This window comes from Rhea pennata, chromosome 4 (assembly GCF_028389875.1).
Source record: "Rhea pennata isolate bPtePen1 chromosome 4, bPtePen1.pri, whole genome shotgun sequence".
NCBI classification, from domain to species: domain Eukaryota; kingdom Metazoa; phylum Chordata; class Aves; order Rheiformes; family Rheidae; genus Rhea; species Rhea pennata.
The window spans coordinates 21816519-21840963 of NC_084666.1; the positions used below are offsets into that span (position 1 = coordinate 21816519).

The window sequence follows — 24445 nt, forward strand, 5'->3', positions numbered from 1 at the left end:
CAGGGAAGAAATTCCCCCTCACGGTCAGGTGGAACTTCCTGTGCTTCAATTTCTGCCCATTGCCTCTTGTCCTGTCACATGGGACAACTGAAAAGAGTTTGTCCCTGTCCCCCGACACCCTCCCTTCAGGTACTTGTACACATTGATAAGATCCCCCCTCAGTCTTCTCTTCCCCAGGCTGAAGAGGCCCAGCTCTCGCAGCCGTTCCTCGCAGGGCAGGTGCTCCAGCCCTCTGATCATCCTTGTAGCCCATCGCTGGACTCTCTGCAGTAGCTCCATGTCTCTCTTGGACTGGGGAGCCCAGAACTGGACACAGTGCTCGCGATGAGGCCTCCCCAGGGCTGAGTAGAGGGGCAGGATCACCTCCCTTGACCTGCTGGCAACAGTCTTCCTAATGCACCCCAATACCTACTACCCCTGCTGTATTCCTTTGGAGAACTAAAGTAGCAGTGCAAAACTTAATTAAATTTGGTCGGTGTGACAAAATACTAGGTAAAGCAGTTTTAATCATTAGAGAAGAAGGCCAAATAAGGTCCAATAAGCAATCAACAACTTGGTCCTGCTCTAAAAACCCTTACTACCCTTGTCTCAGGACTTATTTGCTTAATCTATAGCAACTGTGGGTTTACATAGCCCTCATTTCAGCAATGATTGTTTTTGATGAAGCATAGAGAAATATTAAAGATCCCAAATAAACACAGGAATATATATGCAAAAAGAAAAATTACATTTTAGGGTATAGCCAATAACATATACTGAAAATAAGACATAGCAGGGAATAGCACTTTCCAGAAGATTCAATTATCCATAACAATATCTGAATTTTAATATCAAAGGTTCTTTCTGTGAACTCTGCTGAGGTGCCATTTTGCTTGGATATTTTCTCTTCTGTTCAGCAGGCAGCTGACACAGTAGATTCAGGAAGACATGCCAGATCTTTTATGCTATACTGAATAATATTAATAATAAATAAAAGCTGCACAGGATGCTCTAAGAGTATCAGACAAAAGATTTTATGATCTCGTAATTCTCATTTAAAAATCAAATAACACTTTAACTGATAGCAAAAATCTTTGCAGCAAAAAGCCCATTCAGATCACAGAACTGAAAAATAATATTGAGAAGCCTTGAAGAGTGTGTAGAGGCAAAATGATTTTAAAAAATCTGTGAACTCAGTTTGGGATATAAGGGATAGCTGATAGAAATATATGAGTACAGTAGTTTGGGAATAACTTTATTTCAATACAACTGCAAAAGTTTAGCATAATTTAGTGGTTTCCATCAAGTTTCATGATGTAAGACTTTCTTTTCTATATGTAGTTCTCTGGAACATGAATTTGCTTTAAACTCTTTTCAGAATGAGTTTCTGTGAGTTTCCATCAGTCCATCAAATAAAAATTTTCAGGCAACGCATCAAATAAAGAGGAAATAACTGCCACTTATTCAAAGACAAATACTGAGGTGGATGCAGAATATATTAAAAAACTATGCAAGTGCAAAACTGTATGGTCTGATGAACCTAATCTGAAAAGACCTATTTGCTAGTGGGTTGTGGGGTGACTGAGCAGGTCATTGCACTTTCTTCTATCTCATATGATAATCATCTTTTCTTTACAAAGCATTCTGAGACTTTCTTTGTACTTACTGTAGATATACACACTGGAAACATTATATCATGAAAGAACCTATATTATTTCCAGAAGTAACTATGATGTTCTGTGCTAGTGAATCCATAGAATATCGGCTATAGTTGTTTAATATTTTCAGTGAAAATGAACACATTTTCCTCTCTTTGTCAGTGCTACCTGATTCTCATACTTTTTATTTAAATTAAACCCAGCTTTAATGATCTCTTCTGAATGTCTCATTGTATCTCTTCTACGCAGCATATATACTCATAATGCATAATGTCTCTAATTGTGCTACGAATTCAAAACTCACCTTAAATGCCTTTTTTCCTAAGTTTATTTTGCATTTACACAAATCAAACAGTAGTTTGATCAAAAAATAAGTCTACAAAATAATGGGGCTGGATACAGCACTCATTTATATTCCTTTCAAATCCAGAAAAGCCTGTAGTTGCATATGAGGTATAAATCTAACCAAAACCTGCCTTACTTCATGCAAATCCATATGCTTTTCTAAAAACCTTTCATTATTTTTCCTTTTGATTTTAAACATAATCCATCTATCCTGTCTGCATTATTTGGAATAGTTAGATTTTTGTCAACATCTGAAAAAATCACTCTTTCTGTAAGTGACTTTACAAAAACAAATCCTATATTTTTAAAATAAAAAAGGGGAAAAAATCCCCTCAGGCTTAATCACTGTGATTTGTAAAGAAGATAATATACACTATTAAAATATTGGTAAGCAGACCCACAACCTCTTCTGCTAAATGATATTTGTAAGCATTCTTTATAAATTTGAAGACACTGAAGTGAAGATAGAATCATGATTGTGCAAAAAAACCCTTTTATTTTGAATAAAATTCGAATATTATTTCAAGATTTATCTAAGATTAAAAACCACTGATATCTAGCACAGATTATTTTTGACTTGTCAGTAACTTCTATAATGTATTCTCTACTTCCAAATTCTCAGAGTAAAGGAGAGAAGATTTAAACAAGGTAACTAGTTCCATGTTTGGCTTGCATTAACTTAAATAATCACAAAAGCAAACAGTTAATACCTGCTTGAAAGAAAAACTGCAGTTTCCTTATTTAAAGTCTTAAGTTTCAATATCTACCAGAAAGGCAGCTACCAAAGTGAGTATTTTAAACACTTCTGCCTATTACATGCTACTGCACAGCAAGCATATTTGCAAAGCTGTGAAAGACCCTGGGCAAGTGTCAGCACACCCTATAATTCAGCCGACCTCCCAGCATATTCACTGCCGCGAGCTCAGGGAGCTCTGGAGCGGCCACAGGGAGGTTGTCGCAGGCCGCGGAGGTGAAGAGATCGCAACAGAATTGCACCAAATCAGCAAGACACTTCCAAAGGATGAAAGGTCAAGGCAGGCTTAGTGCTGCTGCTGCGGTGTCATTTCAGCTGTCTGTCCCTTGGTGGAGTTCTTGAGTTAGTTTCTCCCTTCCGTCAAACGGCTTTAACTGCTTTATGTGGGGTTTTTCGTTGTTGTTTTTCCCCTCCTTTAGAATTGGCTGTCATGTTTACTGTATTTAACCTTTTCCTCATATTATTATGAATATGTTTCTTTCTTTCAATGAAAGCCCACCTGATTTTTTTTTCCTGCGGGAGCTGCTTCTTCATTTGTGCATGTGCGTATATACACACATCTATATATGTATGTATGTATGTATGTATGTATATGTGTGTGTGTGTGTGTATGAAAAACACAGTAACATGTATTTGTTAATTTATATAGCGGTATACACGTTTCAATAATCTCTCTCTCTTTACCGAGATGGGTCTCCGCTGCGGATCCTAGATGTGATTTTCCGGACAGAGCCACCGACATTCCTACGCTGCAAAACCAAACTGTGCTGGCCTGAGCGAGCCAGCAGTGGGAGGGAGGGAGCTCCCGAGCGGCAGTGGCCAGGCTCTGCCAAGAAATTCGGATAAACCAGCCGCTAATTACAGCGGCGGATTTCGGCGAGGCCCCGCCGCCCCCCCCCCCCCCCCCCCCGATGCGCACCGGCAGCCGCAGCCCCCGGCTCCGGGGGGGCGGGAGAGCGCGGCAGCCCCCGGGCTGCTCCCGCCCGCAAGGTGCCACCTCGCTGGCGTTATCAGAGTCCGTTTAAGGACACGAGCCCTTCTCGGTAGACCTCCAGCATCCCGGGCTATTTTATTTATTACAGGCGATTACGTTTGTGATCCCGTTTCCCACTCGATCTCACCAGATCAGGAGGACAAACGCCGCGTGGCGTCTGGGCGCCTGTGGGCTTATGTGTGCAGCCAGGAGAGGGGGGCAGTGTGCGTGGGGGGGGGGGGAGGTGGGGGGCTGCACTGCGCAACAGATTTGTCCGAGGGGGGCTCTGCCCTCCCCCCGCCTGAAACAGCTGGACTTGTTGCCACCGCCACGAAACAGCTGTGAGCGCAGCTGACTGCGGGAGCGAGAGTCCGAGGCGGCGGGGTGCGGGCGGGAGGGCGGCGGGTCCCCTCTCCCCCCGCCACCACGCGGGCTGCGGGCCGGGGGCTGCGGGCCGGGGGCTGCGGGCCGGGGGGTGCGGGGCACGGCCCGCACGGCCCCGTCCCCCCTGCCCGCCGCCGGGACACGTGGGCCGGGAGCAGCGCCGCCATCCACCATGCAGCGCACGTCGGGCCCATTTCCCACGCCGGCCGCCTGCCCTGGGGGAGGAAAGGAGGAGGAGGGGGAGGAAGGGGGAATGAGAGAAGGAGGGGGCCGTTACCTCTGCTCCGAAAGAGGAACCAATCCACTGTGAAGGACGTAGCACTCCCGAGCAGGAAAGACATTGCACATTCAGAGAGAGATTGCATGTGAAGACACTGCAAAAGAGAAAGAAGGGGAGGGGGGCTGAGGGGGCGCAGACCGCGTGTGAAAGGCGTAGTGTGTGTAAGAGAGGCCAGAGAGGGTAGGAAAGGGAGGAGGGAGAGAGTGCACATGGCAAGAGAAAGAAATCACTTATTCGCTTGAAGAATCAAGCTCTTGCAAAGCAGACAGTAGTAGTAGTAGACATGGGAGACAACGGGGAAGGGGACACAGACAAGAGGCGAAGAGTCCATGCCGCGCAACAGCGCGGAATCCGATTAAAGTTTATGGCGGGGAGGTTAAAAGTGCTTTCATCCCGCCCCTCTTCTGGCGAATACATTAAGTTTCCTGGCTGCGTTTAACAGCACAAAGGAAAGGGAACAGCGGGAGCTTCGGGTTGTAATAGTATTGCTAGTGCAGGGAGCCAGTGTAATGCAGTATGCTGGTATTCCTACGTACTGGTATGTCTGGATCTTACACTGTGGGCAAAATTTCCTCCTCTCGGAGCTCCAGAACAGCGAGGGGGAATTTTGAGAAATTCAAGTTGCTTGGCAAATATAATAGGGATTTGGTATTAATCCTACTTAACCCGCTGCGAAGATGCTGAGCTCCAGAGCCCCCCTCCTCCGTCCGGGACTGCGGCGGTAAGCACTGAGCCTGCGCCGAGCCGGGCTTTCTCGCTGATGCTGCAGATATAAAGCCGAGCGTCTCCAGCATCAGCGGGGGAGGGTTTTCGCGTCCTGGCAAGGCAGCGAGAGCGGCAGGGGCCGGAGCAGCCGCCGCCGCTGCCGGCGGAGAAGCCTCCAGCCCTGCGGAGCGGGGGCAGTCGCTCGCTCCCCAGCGCGGACTCCATGTGGCACGGGCTCTGCCCCTCCGGGGCTCTCGGCTCCCCAAGGAAGGAGGTGGTAACCTTCCCTCCCACACTGACTCACCGCCCCAAATGACAAAGACACGCTGTGACCATTGCTTTGAACCATCCCAATATATCCGGCTGCTTTCGCTCCAATATGTCACCACCACAGGAAAAAAAAAAAAAAAAAAAAAAAAAAAAAAAAAAAAAGGCATTAGACTATTTTCTCTTTATTCGCCAGAGCCAATTAAAACCCAGAACAACCCATACACACGCACGCACGGAGAACCCGCAACAACTTGCTTTCCCACACGCGGTCGCCGAGGGAGAGCGAGCAGCCGCGCTGCGGCGTCCCCGCGCTACACGCACGCTCCCGGCCCGGCGCCCCCGGCCCGCCCCACGCGCGCCCGCGACCTCCCTCTTCCGCCAGCCTCCCTGCTCCCCCTCTCCTCTTCTCTCAGAGAAGGGAAAAGACAGGTATAGGAGCCAGGCATCACCCGGCAGAGCGGCGGCACGCAGCTGCCACGGGCAATGAAATGGCACAAAGTCAAAAGGAGAAGCGAGCTAGGGACGCTAGAATAAACAAAGTTGAGCGGAGAGTTTTAACGTTGAAGTTTATTTCCCACGTACCCAGGTAGGTGACGCTACATTTTAGCAATCGTCGAAGCAGCAAGTCTCTGTGCTGAAATAAATTTGTTACTTCTTACATGTGTTTATTCTCCTAAACCTCTCGCCCCCCCTCCCCTAGTCTCCTTCTCTGAGGATTTTTTTTTTCTCTCCTAGGAAACCCACAAACACTGCTGAAAAGACACATTCAAATGATAGTAATAGGAAGAACATGAACACAGAGCCACAAAGGCTGGAACAGAATTGGGAAACAGGACGAAAGTCTGAGATCTAAAGCAGACCCCCTTTCTCCCTGGAGTTTTATCCAGTTACAGTGACTGCCGCTATTTCACAAAAGCACCAACACGACAGGGAAAGGTGGGAATCTGTGCGAAACGGGGTTTCCTACCAGTGTGATTCCGCAAAATGCAGAGTCCGGAACGTGCACCACCTCTGCCTAAAAGAAGGGCGAGTAAATCTTTTCTTTAAAAATCGTTGCTCGGTTCACAGTCTAGAGCGGAGGTGGGGAGGGAAAGGGTGGGAGAGAACCGCTGCCGATCACGGCTTAGGGAAGGCAACAGCAGCAACGCTCTGGCGTGTAATGAGGATCAGCGCTGAGGACTGAACCGGTGTTTTGTGAGGAGCAGCTATCCCACTTGCAGCAGGAGCAGCAGCGGAGGCAGAGGGTAAGGCTGGGCTTTCTGGAGTGCAGCGCTTGACTCGTCCTCCCTCCTCCTTCCTCCCTCCCTTCCTCCCTCCCTCCCTCGCTCGCTCGCTCTCTCTTTCTCTCTCTCTCTTTCTCTCTCCCTCTCTCTCTCTTTCTGTGTGTATGTAGCGCAGGCGGCTCTACTGCTGCAGCGTCAGGGAAGAGCTACCGAGAGGCTTCAGCAGCTCCCACCACTTTGGGCAAACTTGCCGGTTTACTGCCTTTTTTTTTTTTCCCCTCTCTCTTCCGAGTGGGAAGCAGCTTCTCAGTTGCCATTCAACATTTTAAAGCACAAGCCGCTTTGCCGTGAAAGCGCCTGAGCCACACTTCTCTGAAAGGCACAGGAGGGAATACACAATCGCAGATTTCACCCACCGTGGCGGTGCAGATCAGAGGAAACAACTGACTGATACCATTTTATTTGCAGATAGAACTCTGTGTGTTTTTTTAAACCGCGTCGCGGCTCTTTTCCCCTCCCCTTTGCCATTCCGCTTGTATGGATGTAATTCAGAATCTGTGTTAATTCACGTGGGGGATCCAGTTACATCTTGTTCCGCTCCGGGTGTATTAACAAGAGACCAATAATCGCCTTTGGACACACAGTCTTGTTGCTAACCTTTGAACTGAAAGGATCAGGTTCAGATCTGGTTACCTGCATTGGGACGGGAAGGAAGAGGCGAGAGAGCGAGCGAGAGCGAGAGAGACTGCAATCTCATTTGTGAATCGCTCTCAGTGCTGCAGATCCAGATTGCTATAACACATGCAGTGCAAATGCAGGTAAGGCACACACACAAACTGCGGATGCAAAAACAAACTTGGGACTGTTGTGTGTGTATGTTCATATCTACAGCCTTGCAAACTGTGTGCAAACGGCTTCTGCAGTTTCTGTATCGTTGCTTTGTGACTAATGACCTTGCGCAGAGTTGTTAAAAAAATCCTCTCCGGAGAAAGAGCTGAACGTTTTAGGTGATCTCTGAAGATGGATTTGGGTGCTTTTCTGCCAACCAAAGGGGATATTCTATGGACTGCTCTGTAATACACGGGGTTCTTCTCCTATCAGTTGTACAGCTACCGACATTATTGGGATTTTTTTATTTTTGTCTTTACCTTTTTTAATTATTATTTTTTTAAGAACTGTCCATTGCTAAGAGGATTTGGAGTTTTCCCGGACACGAGCCCTTTGAATAAAGCGAATCACATTTTTTTTTCCTGTGTGTGCAGAGAGGGGGAAGAATAAAGCTAATGCCTTGGTCGTAAACGGCTGAGAGAGAGAGAGAGAGAGAGAGAGAAGAGAGAGAGTGTGTGAATTGTAGTTAACTCTAGTGTCGAAGAAGACGACCTGGGGGGCTTCATATCGCACAGTGCTGCTCCTGCTTTTATTGCAAACCTTGCAAAGTGATTACAGTAAAATCAGAGAGGAGAAGGAGGAGAAGGGGGAGGAGGAGGAAAATCCCATCCTATCTGCCGAGATGATTCTTTAAAAAGCAAAATACACTGTCCCGTGAACTGTAAGTATATCGCAACTGGAAGGCAGGGAGAAGAGCAGAGGAACCAACAGCAGCGTTTCGACCACCAACTGCACCAGCCATGAGACAATAAGTTTCCAGGAACAGAAGGATTTTATAATTGATCACCCGGACGCTCAGTCTTTCTGCTGGCTTATCAGGGGAGTTTATCGGGGGGCGGGTGGGAGTGAGAGGAGGGGGGTTTTCGGTGCGAAGAAGATGAGGAAGATGCGGACTCTCCTTGGTTTTGTGCATTGCTGCTGCTGCTGTTTCTTGCTCCTCCTGCCTCCGCCGCTCTGGGTCAGTCTGGCGGCGGCCAAGCAGCTCCTGAGGTACCGGCTGGCCGAGGAGGGACCCGCCGACATCCGCATCGGCAACGTGGCTTCCGACCTGGGTATCGTGACAGGCTCCGGAGAGGTGACATTCAGCCTGGAATCGGGCTCCGACTACCTCAAGATCGATAACATGACCGGGGAGCTGAGCACCACGGAGCGGCGCATCGACCGCGAGAAGCTGCCGCAGTGCCAGATGATCTTCGACGAGAACGAGTGCTTCCTGGACTTCGAGGTGTCGGTCATCGGCCCCTCGCAGAGCTGGGTGGACCTCTTCGAGGGCCGGGTCATCATCCTGGACATCAACGACAACACCCCCACCTTCCCTTCCCCTGTCCTCACGCTCACCGTGGAGGAGAACCGGCCCGTGGGGACCCTCTACCTGCTTCCCACCGCCACCGACAGGGACTTCGGCCGCAACGGCATCGAGCGCTACGAGCTGCTGCAGGAGCCCGGCGGGGACGGCGGCCGGCGCGGCGGCGGCGGGGCGGCTTCCGCGGCCGCCGAGAGCGCCCTCTACCCCGGCGGCAGCAAGCGGCGGCAGGAGGCGGACGGGGCGGCCCGCAGCAGCGTGTTCGAGCTGCAGGTGGCCGATACCCTGGACGGGGAGAAGCAGCCGCAGTTGATCGTCAAGGGGGCGCTGGACCGGGAGCAGCGGGACTCCTACGAACTGAGCCTCCGCGTACGGGATGGCGGCGACCCGGCCCGCTCCTCGCAGGCTATCCTGAGGGTGCTCATCACCGACGTGAACGACAACAGCCCCCGCTTCGAGAAGAGCGTCTACGAGGCGGACCTGGCGGAGAACAGCAGCCCCGGGACCCCCATCCTGCAACTGCGAGCCGCCGACCTGGACGTGGGGGTAAACGGGCAGATCGAGTACGTTTTCGGGGCGGCCACCGAGTCCGTGAGGCGCCTGCTGCGGCTGGACGAGACCTCGGGCTGGCTCAGCGTCTTGCACCGCATCGACCGCGAGGAGGTGAACCAGCTGCGCTTCACCGTCATGGCCCGGGACCGCGGCCAGCCCCCCAAGACAGACAAGGCCACGGTAGTGCTAAACATCCGCGACGAGAACGACAACGTGCCCACCATCGACATCCGTAAAATCGGGCGCATCCCGCTGCGGGACGGGGTGGCCAGCGTAGCCGAGGATGTGCTGGTGGACACTCCTATCGCGTTGGTGCAGGTGTCGGACCGGGACCAGGGCGAGAACGGCGTGGTGACTTGCACCGTGGTGGGAGACGTGCCCTTCCAGCTCAAGCCGGCCAGCGAGGGCGAAGGGGAGCCGCAGAACAAGCGCAAGTATTTCCTCCACACTTCGGCCCCGCTGGACTATGAGGCTGTCCGTGACTACAACGTGGTGATCGTGGCCGTGGACTCGGGCAGCCCCAGCTTGTCCAGCAACAACTCCTTGCTCGTGCGGGTCGGGGACACTAACGACAACCCTCCCGTGTTCAGCCAGGCCGTGCTGGAGGTCTCCTTCCCGGAGAACAACTTGCCCGGCGAGAGGGTGGCCACAGTGGTCGCCACGGACGCGGACAGCGGCAAGAACGCCGAGATCACCTACTCCCTGGAGCCCTCGCCCCTCTCCTCGGAGGCGCCGAGCGGCATCTTCAGCATCGACCCGGACTCGGGCGACGTGTCGGTGCTGGCGGTGCTGGACCGCGAGCAACGCGACACCTACGAGTTCCAGGTGACGGCCCGTGACAAAGGGGTGCCGTCGCTGCAGGGCTCCACCACGGTGGTGGTGCGGGTGGCGGACCGCAACGACAACGAGCCGCGCTTCATGCAGGACGTGTTCACCTTCTACGTGAAGGAGAACCTGCAGCCCAACAGCCCCGTGGGCATGGTGACCGTGATGGACTTCGACAAGGGTCGCAACGCCGAGCTCAGCCTCTCCATCCAGCCGGGCGAGCACGACCAGGCAGCCGGCATCTTCTCCATCGAGAACGACACGGGCACCATTTACTCCACCGTCTCCTTCGACCGCGAGCAGCAGACCAGCTACACCTTCAAGGTGAAGGCGGTGGACGGAGGCGAGCCGCCGCGCTCTGCCACCGCCACAGTGTCTCTCTTCGTTATGGACGAGAACGACAACGCGCCCACGGTCACCTTCCCCAGCAACAGCTCCTACACCGTGCTGCCGCCCTCCAGCAACCTGCGCACCGTGGTGGCCACCGTGGTGGCCACCGACGCCGACACCGGCCTCAACGCCGACCTCAACTACAGCATCGTCGGGGGCAACCCCTTCAAGCTCTTCGAGATCGACCCGGCCAGCGGCGTGGTGTCGCTGGTGGGCAAGCTGGCCCCCAAGCACTACGGCCTGCACCGCCTGGTGGTGCAGGTGAACGACAGCGGGCAGCCGCCGCAGTCCACCACCGCCCTGCTCCACGTCTTCGTCAACGAGAGCCTCTCCAACGCCACCGTCGTGGAGAGCCAGGTAGCCCGCAGCCTCCACACGCCCCTGGCCCAGGACATCGCCGGGGACCCCAGCTACGAGCTGAGCAAGCAGCGGCTCAGCATCGTCATCGGCGTGGTGGCCGGCATCATGACCGTCATCCTCCTCATCCTCGTGGTGGTCATGGCCCGCTACTGCCGCTCCAAGGGCAAGCACGGCTACGAGGCCGGCAAGAAGGACCACGAGGACTTCTTCACCCCGCAGCCGCACGACAAGGCCAAGAAGCCCAAGAAGGACAAGAAGGGCAAGAAGGGCAAGCAGCCCCTCTACAGCAGCATCGTCACCGTGGAGGCCTCCAAGCCCAACGGGCAGCGCTACGACAGCGTCAACGAGAAGCTCTCGGACAGCCCCAGCATCGGGCGCTACCGCTCGGTGAACGGCGGCCCGGGCAGCCCCGACCTGGCGCGGCACTACAAGTCGAGCTCGCCGCTGCCCACCGTCCAGCTGCACCCGCAGTCCCCCACCGCCGGGAAAAAGCACCAGGCCGTGCAGGAACTGCCCCCGGCCAACACCTTCGTGGGCGCCGGCGACAACATCTCCATCGGCTCGGACCACTGCTCCGAGTACAGCTGTCAGGCCAGCAGCAAGTACAGCAAGCAGGTAAGAGAGCCGCGCGTCCCCGCCGCCACCCGGCTCGCCCCGCTCGGCGAGCCGCGCGCACCCGCGCCCGCCGCGGCGCGGCCGGCATCTCCCCGGCCTCCAGCGCGGCGCGGCCACAGGCGCGGCTGCCCGCAGCGACGGCTCGCTGCAGCCTCCGGCCCACCCCCACGGTGCCCGGAGCGGAGCACGGCACGCGGGAAGGACGGTCACAGATCGCGTGCTTCGTTGTGTTTTTTTTTCTTTTCTTTTTTTTTTTTTTTTTTAAAAATCTTTGATATTGCGCCGGCTTTTCATGGCAGCCGGGCTGTGAGCACGGCCCCGCCTCCGCGGGCGCCTCGCCCCCACACGGGCGCCCAACGGCCGCCGGCGCGGGGGGAGGGGCGGGCCGCGGGCGGGGGCCGCCGCCAGCCGCCGCGCGGGGCGGGTCACTAACCGTCGGCGCGGCGCGAGGGGGGGAGGGGGCGGGGGGCAGCGCCCTTTCCCGCGCGCAGGCCGCCCGCGGCCAGCCCTCACGCGGGGCCCGCCCCGCCGAGCCCCCTGCCGAGGGGCCGTTGCCCGCCACGAGGCGGGGGGGCCCCGAGCTCTCGGTGCGGGGGAAGCGGCCGCCGCGGCGGGCGGGCGCTGTGGGGAAAGGGCTGCTGCCCGAGGTACACGCGCCTCTCGGAAGGCCATCGGAGTGAGTGTGTGTGCAGCCGTTGAAACGCTAATGACGCCAATTAGCAGGTCGTTCATTAAGATCAAAGTCCTTTAATAATCTCCCAGCCTATCTGTCATCTAATTTACACCATTGGAATTTCACTGGATTCCGCAGTGGCTCTGAATACACATTAATGCAAGTGAGCTTAGACTCAGTGTATTTCATAGTGTTTTTTTTTTTTTCCATGTATATCACACGAAATTCATTAATTCAGGTTAAGGGGCCCTCTTTTGCCTGCCCATTCTGTAGTTCCTGCTGACTTCAGTGAAACCTTTCAGTGAGGTGTTTCTGCATTTAAGAGTGCCACAAGTGACTGGCTCTGATTTTGGCTCTGCTGACTGAGATCGCTTCAGTGAAGCTCTGACAGCCTGAAACTGCTATGAGAGGGAATTCTTTGCAATCCCTGAAATAAATCAGGAATACCACAGTGGAGAATCATGCCCCAATGAGTGCGTCAGTTTTATTTTATAAGACACATATGTAGCCTGAACAGAGATCACTTTCCGTGGAATAATGTTTGGATGATTGTAAAATGACCCATAAACGATAAACTCTTGGTGATTTCCATTACATCTTTCCATGTAAGATACATATTCTGAGTTTTCTCAGCTACAGTGCACGTTATGCAAGAATATAGAGATAAATGAATGCTGATTCATGCAAATAGGGAGCCAAGGCTGGAACAGGGAAATTCTGACTAGTTTCACAAAAATGCTTTATTTTCAACTTATTAACATGCAAATATGGTACACTATGGCATTTTTTTATACTTTGAGATGTCTGCTAGCCTACTACATTTGAAGTTTTACAGTGTGTAACCAGTGTTTTCCTTCTACTTAAAAATACTTAAAATACTGTAAAAGGAAATGCATTGTATAAGCCACTCAGTCCTCCAGATTGCCAGAAATGTGTGATTGATGTAATACCTGCTAATAGTTTTGTGTATGTTGTTTTACAAGTCGTACAGATGCTTTATAGAACATTCGACACAGTAGTTTCTGGGTGATACATTTCATTAGCTCTCTCCTGGAGAGAATATTACAATTTCAGTTTGAAAATATAGTCTATATAAAATAAGAAATACTAAGAAAGTGCCCAAGCTTATATCTGGTAAGGTTTATCACACATATAGTAGACAGATCATGACTTTTTACTGAACACTAACAACAAAGTAGAAGTGGAACTTACGTGAACCAGGTACTAAATCTTTCTTGCTGATGCAATTCATCTAAATATATGAATTAAAACCTGTCAAAAGTGTAATTTCTTTTCAGTGGAAGAAATAGCTTGAATGATAAATGCAGGAATGGTAAAGGATTATACCACACAGATGACTATTTTGCTCGATAAAAACCTTCTTTGAGATTATATTGCAATAATATATTTTGCTTTGAATTATTTAACAATCTGAAAAGACATATTTTTGATATACAATACATTAAAAGACTTTTTAGTTGAAGAAAATGACTTTACTACACTTTTACTTGCAACAATCAAGTTGAAAGAAATACAGTCTGAATTGCTCCATTATTTATTTAGCTTAGTATGACTCTAGATTCTCAGTATCTGACAGGTTTTTTTTCTGTGCTAGATGTCTAATTTGCTATGAAGGTTAATTTACCTGAATAGTTTATAGATGATACTCTAATGCCACCTCTTTTTAAGTTCTTGTGCACCTGTAAAACATGCATGTAAGTTAAGCAAAGTTTTCAGAAAATAGTAGGGGTAATGCTAAATAAAGCCTTTATAGAAGAGATTATCAGGCACAGATTTCTGTTACCATTTTCCTATAGGTACTTGCCAGTCTGCTGCTGTGTGACATTTATATTATTTTGTTCATGCTTTTGCATAATACTGTAGGCATTAAGACATACTTGCATAAATAGTGCATAGACTTCCCATGTCTCAAACATTGGCAGTGAAGCATTTGTCGGTTTATCAGACCAAAATAGTAGTATTTTTAATGCACAAACCAGGTGAAACTCTTGTTCAGCATGTTCTTTATAGAGAAATGTGAAGCAGTTATAAATAAACTATTATGAGTTGGTGTTATAGCAGATAGTTTTGTAGTTCAGCTGTACATGCAAAATAATACAAAAGGCAAAATAGCATGCACATTATAGAGAGAGTAGTTGAACCTTCTGTGCTGGCTTTGACTAAGGATTTCTGCCTTTTTGTTCTAAAGAGACATTAGAAGGTGTATAAAGTTTTAAAACAAGTAAGTAAATAGAGCAGGAAGTATGTGTTCTAGGTTCTATGGATGAGAGCGATACTTATTTTCCATTAATGTAATTAAAATCGGTAATTGATACATTTGTATATCCGCAATGTAGCCACCAGGAAGTAAAGTCTTTTCTTACATGAGTGATTGGTACCAAAGTGAATACAAGTTGTTTTCATTTTGATTATATGACATTTCCTTCTTGAATACTTCATATGAGTTCTCAAATGCATCTTGCTTGATAGAGTACTATATAGGAGAACGCAATTGGAGAAAACTAAAACCAACTCTCCTCCTTCTTGAATTAAGTGTTTAAAGTTTAAAACTAAGTTATGTATTCAATTGACTTAACATATCACCTTCACTTTTTTCAATCTACCTTTCACAAGTTTATTTTGAAAGCCACTCTTGTCTTTTTTGCATGATACCATCCTCTGAAATCTGTTTTTAGGCTCCAGTTTAGCAATTCTGTTCAGTAAAGCTCTTACATACATATATTTAATGATAAGCAAACGTTTAAATTCCTTAGTATTCAATAGGTTTTAAACACTTGCCAAAAGTTAAACGTATACCCAAGTATTTTGCTGAATGGGGATGAGTTTAGGCAAGTGTTTTTCTGGATCCCTTTTTAAATCCAAACCCTCAGGGTGCTGAACATTGCCTGTCAGGAGCTGGGTTGTTATTAAATTTCAGCAAGGACAAAGATAAGAAAACTCAGTGTGTAACAGGAATCACTTTGCAGTCTGGAGGGTTGCATCTTTAATCATAATTATAAATCATAATTTTAAAATGTAAATAATTGTTTTCCCATATTATTTATAAAAGTTACTTTATGCTGTTTTCTCCACTTTGATTCATAGTACAAAATGATGGCATTTGAGAAGGTTTCTTTCACTGAAGTTTTGCACTGTCAATATGAGATTTGCACAACAGCCACTGTTTGAAGACTAGGCTCTTCGGAGCCTATTTTTGTTTGCAGTTTTTAGCCCATCATTGTTTCTTAGTTTATTTTTTATTTAATCTACTCTGCAAACAATAATTATTGACTACTTAAAACACTACAGCTTTTTTATATGTATATTTTTAGAAGTATATGTCACCCTTAGTAGGAATAGAAGAAACAATATAGGAATTTCTGAGTAACATTATCCCTTTGCTTAGGATGTACTGCTTCCTGGCCAGTTCTGTAATCCTTTAAGATTTATCTCTATGCCTTTTTTAGTTGGAAATACACTGTTTAGTGAGGAAGAATGTTTATCACCCCACAGTGTTCTGACAAGCATAGCTAGTTGCATTTCCTGTAAAGTCTCCTTTCTGTAAAAGTGAAAGGTGTAGAAAACTTTTTTTTTTTTTTGAAACTTTTTATAGGGTAGTCAGTTAACTGGTTTATAAACCTTTCAAACTTTAACCAGAATGTTTCACTGCAGAAGCATATTGACTGGTTGGTTATCACATATAAACTAAATAGGTCTGTTTCCTCATAAATACATATATGTAACAGTGGCCTCAACAGGACTCCATATTCATACATTAAGATGGCAATCAGCTTAACCATGCAGAAAAGTATTATCTCTTTTCTTGCTTATGTACACACATGTATGCACATAGACATATATCAAAAACTGTTCTTAATAATTACAAGCAACTCAACAACAAAGTTCTTCACAGCTTTCTGCTTAGCAAATGTCCTAGAGCATAATAAATACAATAGTGTTATGGTTGTACCAGTCCAATATAGACACAAAACACGGGAACATTGTCATTAGGTATAAGTGTGTACACTGAGGACTTTTTTCAGACATTTAACCTTAAAACTATTTGTTGCAAAGTGTCCTGAAGGGTATTTCATTTTTCTGTTCTCAATTTGCATTATAATACATATTTTACATACAGTTTTTTAAAATGGCCCATATTTGACCTTTAGAAACAATTTATAGTAAAGGAGGAACTAATTAAACACAAAGGGGTTATATTGTTGATGCTTCAATTATCTTTATTTAACACAAAGTGTTCCACTGATAAGTACAGTCTTTATTTTCTTTCCTCTTCAGTGAAATCGGCTTGTACAGTGTGCAAATGCCTAAGTTACCACTGAATCATTCTGCACTCCCAGGAGATGTACAGAGCCAAAAGGGACAGGATCTGAGTAAAAGAGGATTCATGCTTTGAATAAGTAAAGAAGTGTACTATTATAGGCAAGGCGTAAAGAGAAACATCTTTAAAAGGATAGAATCTGATTTATCAACTTAGACAGCTCTCTGGCATTGTACATACGGATATGAACCTGGGCTGTAACCACGATTAGCAGTCTGACTATTGCTTTGTCAGTCTATGTGCCATGTAAGTGTTTTTCTCAGTGCATATCTTATTTTTTTTTTTTGCCTTGTTTCCCAGTATTTGGGGTATTTGTTGGTTTGACCAACAAGCCCTGTTTCAGAGAAATAGCTGCCCTGGAGCTTCAGGCACATTCTCCTTAAAATTTTTCTTTTGAAAGTTTTAGAACGTTTATGTAGTTAGTGATCTACTGGACTACTTTGAAATTTAAAACTTACCATTTGGATTTTGTATTAAAATATAATCATCAGACTACAGAAATAGTTGGAACTGTGTTTCTGAGTTAACTAAATACTTCTCAAGCACTGTGAACTCTTTACTATATTCGCTAAACATTATAGTATTTAGTTACTAATCTTAACATGTTGTTCTAATTTTCTTTGACTATGTATACAAGAAATATTGATGTGGACATTTGAGTAATACAGTACCGCATTTAACAGCTTGACTTTGTAAGTGATTTTAGCATGTCTGCATCCAACAGATATTTACAATTTGTTAAAACTGCAAAGTTTTTTTTTTTTAGTCTGTGTAATTTCTAGTCCATACTTCTGATTTTTTATTTTATTTATTACATTACATCCTCACTAAGTGCTCAGGAGATGCTTTTTCTGTATTTTTCTACTTGATTCCTTTTTTGCTATAAGAAGATTTGTTGTCCGAGTTTTACCCGATTTTGGACTTTGCTAACATTACACTAAATAGCTATTTTAATCAATAATTAAAACTAAAAGAAATTTTATATAGAACAACAGCTACCGTCCAGAATAAAAAGAAAGAGTTTTTTTATTTTTATATATGAATTTGAATTATTTCAGGTTTTGAATCAAGGGTGTAGTACATACTTATGTATATATGGAGTGTATGTATGACTGTGCAGTTTATTGAAAAGTGTTTTGCTAACGTGGACTGCACAAATAGTGTATTTTGCATGACCCAGTAACAATATAAGAAGGGCATAAAATTACTGCTATTAAAAATATTTTTGACTATTTTGTTTCAGTTGGTCTTACAATACCCAATCCTGTCTAGCCTTGTTAACTTCCTATCATATGAAGTGCATATCATCACCAGGTAAATAGGAAAACCAAAATTTACCTATATCCTTTCAAGCTTTTTCTTATTTATACCAAGTTGCACAGTGTGAAATTTTTAACCTTCCTTAAATCTAAGTAAAAATAATATATGAATTTAAGATCTGAGTAAAACAGGAGATGAGATAAAGTTAGAGGGTCCCTTTGGGCTTTGACATTAATGAAAAAATCTTTGAGGAGATGGGGAAGAACATACACATGATATGCAAAAACTAGGACTTCCTGTCTTCTATGTACTTCAGGCAACAGAGACTTTCTGAGGTCACTCTTATCTTGCTATTGTGAATGACAAAATGTCACACTGATGCTGGAATAAGGTTAGTTGGGATGTCTAAAATGTGGTTTACAACAATAAAAGGATTTAAAATCTCTTAATTTCTTATTTTAGTGTTCTCAATTAAATATTTATACAGGAACTTGTAGGTCATGTACAGATGTCAAAATCTCAAAAACTAATTGTATCAAAACACCAGTTAGGCAATATCTTAAATATATAAGTGACATAAATTGGAATTACTGTACTCATAATGAATCATTTTCTTACTCTTACATATATGACTTCACTGACAGAGTTGTAACATCACTATGAAGAGCAACTTTTGACTTGCCTATTTAACAAAATAGAGAATGTAATAAGGCTGATACATAAAATACAAGCAGTGTGTAGGAACACACTGAACAACCACATTCTCATTATTGCTACTTTTTTTTTTTTTTTTTTTTTTTTTTTTGGAAGGAAGAGATCAGAAAACTTCAGAAAAGCAAAAGTTGTGAATTTTTAAAAGTTTGTTTGAACAGAAGCAACATTCAGGTCGAATTCACAACTGAGAGGCATAGAAAGTGATGTGCTTTCTTTTCTTGTTATTTACACCTATCAAACAATCCTCTCATTTAGGTAACACAGCTGTTTTGCAGCCATTAGCTTGTATAATGCTGCAATATAGCCCCCAAAGCATTGTTTAATTTTTCTCAAAGTGGATCACAAATGACACAAATAACTATTAGAAGTTGAAGAAAAACATTATATTTGTATATTCAAAACGTAATTTACCTTATTGAGAACAGTGAATACACTTCTAAATGCAAATGTCCATTCTTTCAGCTGAGATTTTGTTAGAAATTTTGTGTTCTGAATGAAACAGCCTAAGAGATAAGTTTCTAATCCCCAAATGAAAGAAATACACAGTTGTAAGCAACAAAACTGATTTAGGGTTTGTTATATCTACTTTACAGATAATATACATTCAAATTATAGATAACAAATTAAGAAGAGCTAACTGACTTGCTGAAAAACACTCTGCAGAGTATGCAGCAGAACACAGAATACAAAAATACTGATGCCATCCTGTAACAATTTGAGAGTTTTATCTCACAGTCTTGCCTGATTTGGTCCTTTATGGTACCAGATTGTAAGTAACAAAACACTTGTCACTTGGCAGGAAAAGAATTCCTGTGTTGCTGTCAGTTAGTGATTATGGAGAATTCTTCCTTATACTCCCTGAAAAGTAGAGTTTCTGGACTGGAGTTGTGGCCAAGATGCTAAGGAAGTATGTGTCCTTTATGTCAAATGTATCTTCTATGCTAGTACTTCCTAAAGAGAAGCTGGGGGAGGGGCTGCTGTAATTTATATTGTCTCTCCAAGTATAGATGTCAAGGACCTTTCAGGCCCAGAGCCATATAAAATATGATAAGTAGTCCCTACTTCTGTTGGATACCAAATCCATGAGAAGCAGAATTGCTTTAATTCATTCTAAGAGACTCACGCTCAGAAAAAACATCCTTGATCAGGACAATACTTTTATTTGCGCTTAACTTTATGTAGAATTGATTTTCTGAATACAGTGTTATACTGAAAAATGAGCACAAGGAATTTATGGAGACTGGTGTGGTATTCTAGGTGTGATTCAGGTTTCTAAAGCTATGCATCCTAATGTCAGTTTAGATACCCTAAAGTTTCTGAGGCTTTTGCACAGAGCTGCACTGGTAGATATTTGACACAAAGCCTGTGTGTCTTCTGAGAGAAGCTCAAGGTCAGGCAAAAAAGCTGTCACCAACTCATTTCTTTTATTGGAAAAAAAAAAAAGCACTCTTTGATACCTCTGTAAATTTAAAGCATATTGGCAGGGTTGAAAATGATCTTTAGGTTAAGATCTTAAGTATAGTTTTCAAATATGTATGCCATACACATGACTATTAATAGAACATGCGTGTGCATGTTCATGTATATACTGAAGTTAAGTCAGCAAGTTATTTTTGAATTGACACAAACTGTTTCTATTTTCATAGAAATAATACTGACAGCAATTAGCTTAACTGATTTTCCATTCATCCTCAGAACTTCAGGGTAATGTTTTCTCTTATCTTGGTTTAAACTAAGAGTATTTCTGCAAAAGTTGATAAAACTAAACTAATACCAGTCACTGTAAGTTAAATCAGGTGATATAATATTCAGAGACTGCTTTATACTAGAACAAAATTTAGATATAGGAGACGATGTCTTATTTGTTTATATGATGTGCATCAAATTTCGTTCAATTAATTTATGAGCACTTATATAATTTGCAAGATAATAGGGAGTAGATTTTCATCATATATTGAATCCAAATGTGAAAGTATCTCTGTAACAGGAATGATGTAACTTCAATGAAATTTCAAAAAGTATAAATATATTTTGTTATTGAACACATTCTAATACAAAATAGTGGTACAGCAATGTATCTTTGTTCAGTCACCTGTTTGGTCATGGTATTATTCATGCATATGCTAACCTTTAATAGTCATACAGATGAGAAAGATTTGGCTTGATAACTGTTACCACTTTATAAAACGAAGCTTTGTCACTTAGATGGGATGATGCCTGCTATCTGACCAAAGCTGTCTGTTTGCTTAGGCAAATACATTTGGAAGTCCCTTTTAAACACTAAATTTAACCAAGAGCAAATGCTATAGTAGCCTGAAGTCTTTCTAAAGGTTAGATACAAAAATGGAAACACAGATAATGAAACAGCAGGTGAAAATATTAATTATCCCACCCTTCTGCATTTTCACAGTAGTATTTTAAGTCTCTATTTTTTCACTTTTACTTTTCACAACTTTTATCGTTGCTACTTTCAGCCTGTATTTGATCTCATTCTCCAGGGTGTTGTTCCTGTTCTGAGTGAATTTGCCTTGTCATAGAATTTGAATAATGAAATGGTAAATCAGTGTCCTTATTTCCATGTACATGTTCTGAATTGGTTATAATGACATACATGTGCCTTGTGTGATAGCAACAAAAGATATTCATCATTCAGTCGAATCAGAGAAGAAAAATTATTTTCAATGAGTTTGCAATTATGTTTCAGTTGCAGCACAAGTTTACAAAAGGGCAATAATTGATTCATTTGAAAGAAAAGCTTTTATTCCATTTTTCAAGTAGCACTGTAAATTCTTTTACGGAAGGAATAACTGCACTGGAAACTGAAGTCTCTGTTTAATACAGGTCACTACACACTCAGTCATTGAACCTCAGCCCTGATCTTGGGTCATAACTGTCATGTAGATTTAGAAAGCTCATTCATAAGGCTTCTTTGACTATGTACTTACAATTTCATTCTGCTGCCTGCAACTTAACAGCCTAAATATATCACTTAATTTCAGGAGAAGTCTTTCTGAATATGGATAGAGCTAGACTATTTCTAGAGCAAGTACTAATTCGTGTGAGTAAAAGTAGCAATATGGAATGTGACACAGAGCAGTGTCCTAGTGGCTTTTAATTCTAAGCATTTTTTCCTAGAGATTACAACAGGTAGTCTGGGTGTTATAATTTATCCAATTATTATTGTATGCTTATAAAATATAATAGAATACCATATTTCAGATATCTGAAATATCTAGCAACAGTACAGATAAGAGTAGCACTTTAGAAGACAAAGTACTTTATATGACAAATAAGTACCACATAGGTACAGTAGGTGTTTCACCAGGATATAGATTTATGAAATGTGTGGATTCATTCAGTAGATTCAGGCTTTACAAGAGCAGCTCGCTTGAAGAGGTGCAAAACCAATACAAGAATATAATTTGGTGTAACACAGCAATTCAGGATGTTTGAATTATAATTCTGTATGTTGAATCATATGGTATGTTACTAAGAAGGATGTGCTGCCTGTATAATTATATTATATGTGATTTTATACATGAATTTAGAAAAATACTTGAGAGAAATTTATCTAAAAGTAAAGGAAACTTGTTTAATTATGTTTGCAAAACTACACTACCTTTTCTGCATGGCTACATTCCACAGAGGTCACTGGCCACTCATAAAGTTTATGCTATCTTTTTTTTTCTTGTGTGCAACAGTAGTTCTTTAAATATTTATTTACAAAATATTACTACCATTCAGGTTCTTCCTGATTATTCTTTAATGTTCAGGAAAACAACAGCGTGAAATAAATTGAGAAAATTTTATATTAATTTTATTGCAAAATATGTTGTCAGTTACGTGACATTCAAGGAAGATGGAGGATGTTATATTCAACTGGCTTTACAGACATTGTTGAGTGAACTGAAAATTCATCTTGGACTTTCTAACACTGAATACTAGTACACCATTTTAGGAACCTTGAATGCTGAAATTATGTATTTTTTTTTCTTTACTAGTTCTCATTAAATATATAAAGTGACGGAACTCTTCGAATTAAACAGTAACCTTCCTGGAGAATTAATGTTACAGAAATATGAAAGGACTGGCTAAAGTGTCTCTCTATCAAATGTTTCTAAAAGGCTTTATGTATTTATAAGACTTCATGATCTACTATTGATGCAAATTACTAAGGATAAAAGAAAATCCATCTGTTATCAAAGAAAAAAACTAAATGAAATAAGTCCGAGGATCCGAGGATTTGAAAGACTTAGCATTAAGAACTAAGAATTCATACTTTGTGATGGGTTTATAGTAATTGACAGTAGAAAAGACTTCTTTTTAGTGTTCACAAAGTTTTTTTAATCGAAGGAAAATGACTTTGCTATAAAAGCTTCTCTTGTAACAGATCCTGCTTCATTTAATAATTTCGTTTTCTTCACTAAAATATCTCAATTAAAATATGACCTACACCATTTCATGTAGAGTTGGGCATTATTAGTTTTGTTATTATTACCCTTACATTTAATCAAACTGTAGCTAAATAAATAGCATTTCATCACAAAACGTTGGTTTTCAATCAGCTAGGAAACAGATTACTGGCATGAGAACAGATCTAAGGCTAGTGTCTCCAATCTGCAACTAATTGTGCGCTGATAATGGTATTGCCCACAGGCAAATCTTTCTTGCTGTCCTGGTATATGATAGATTTTCCTGTAAGTTAATATTAAATCAGATGGAGACATTTTGTAATTTTACAGTTACTATCTTTAACCTTTTCTTTTTAATTTGAAATATATACTGTTTGGAGATGTTATCTCTGTGTTTCATTTCTAAAAAGAAATGAAGAAAAGAAAAATCTCTAGAAAAAACATAATTGTCATGCTTTTCTCTTCAACTGCTCCTCTTAAAACAATTGCTTCTACAGAAGATAAAGTACTTAAATTTACATAAGTGTTTATATAAGTATTTGCCCATAAAGTCATATATTGGTTCAGAGTGGAGAGGAACACGTCTGACCAGTTGAGTTCTGCAGCAGAAAGTAGTGCTTCATCACTGTAGTTTGGAAGAGTGGGGGTTTGGTGGCTGTGTTGAGGGCAGGTCCCAGTGTGGTCTGTGGATCCGCTGCAGACCACTCACTAGCCATGGACCATGTGTGCATGAAGACATTATAAACATCTACATTTTTCCAATTTGAAGATGATGAGGGTTACTGTTGTGGTAGTCTTGACTACATCTTTGCACTTTGCACTTCACAAATGCAGAGCATGTTATAAGAGGCCTTTTTTTCAAAAAAAGGAAAAACAGAGGCAGAAAAACATAAAAACAGAGAGTGTAATCAGCACATTATAGTGCTCTTGTTCTGATCCACGTACATTGTTCTTGTGAAATGATTCTAACAGTTTGAAATCTATTTTTCACCTTGCTAGTTATGCAAATAGCTCTTCACTTTTTCACTAAAGCAAGTGGGAATTGTTCACTGTCACAAATAATAAATAACAAGAGTACTGAATCTGCACAGCATGGAAGTGATAAAAACACATGCTTATGAGTGCTTGAGATTTCACAGCTATTAATTTTGAACTTTTTGATTGCAGTTTGGTTTTACAAGAGTAGATGCTGTTAGGGCAGCAGTTCACTGTGACAGTGAAAGATTATGACAACATGCATTTATCATTATGAACTTGATAAATTCAGTCTAAGAGATGGTCAGAAAATGCCCCTAAACCTGAAGTCATAAAATGTTTGTCACCTTTACTGAAAATTTAACATTTTTATTACTGCTAGTAGTCTTTAAAAAGATTAATACTAATGTTAATACATGTTGAAAGGTGCATATGGAAATGTACAGCTCTTAGTGAGTTCCTCACATGTACATTGAGGTACACTAGGAATTAATGGACAGAGTGCTACTGTATATACAATGTGTTGTATTCGCATACAGAAGGGTCCTTCCTGAAAGGTTAACAAATT

The 24445-nt window shown here is 43.5% G+C and overlaps 1 protein-coding gene across 3 annotated transcripts in view; it reads left to right on the top strand.

Annotated features, from left to right (window-relative positions):
* The first annotated feature begins 8309 nt into the window (after window positions 1-8309).
* The window catches only part of PCDH7 (protocadherin 7), a 274872-nt gene continuing 258736 nt past the window's right edge, over window positions 8310-24445 (top strand). For all 3 annotated transcript variants that reach the window (XM_062575424.1, XM_062575425.1, XM_062575426.1), the window contains exon 1: window positions 8310-11504. In XM_062575424.1, the coding sequence (XP_062431408.1) occupies window positions 8337-11504 (3168 nt within the window). In that variant the 5' untranslated portion in view covers window positions 8310-8336. The remainder of the gene's footprint in view (window positions 11505-24445) is intronic.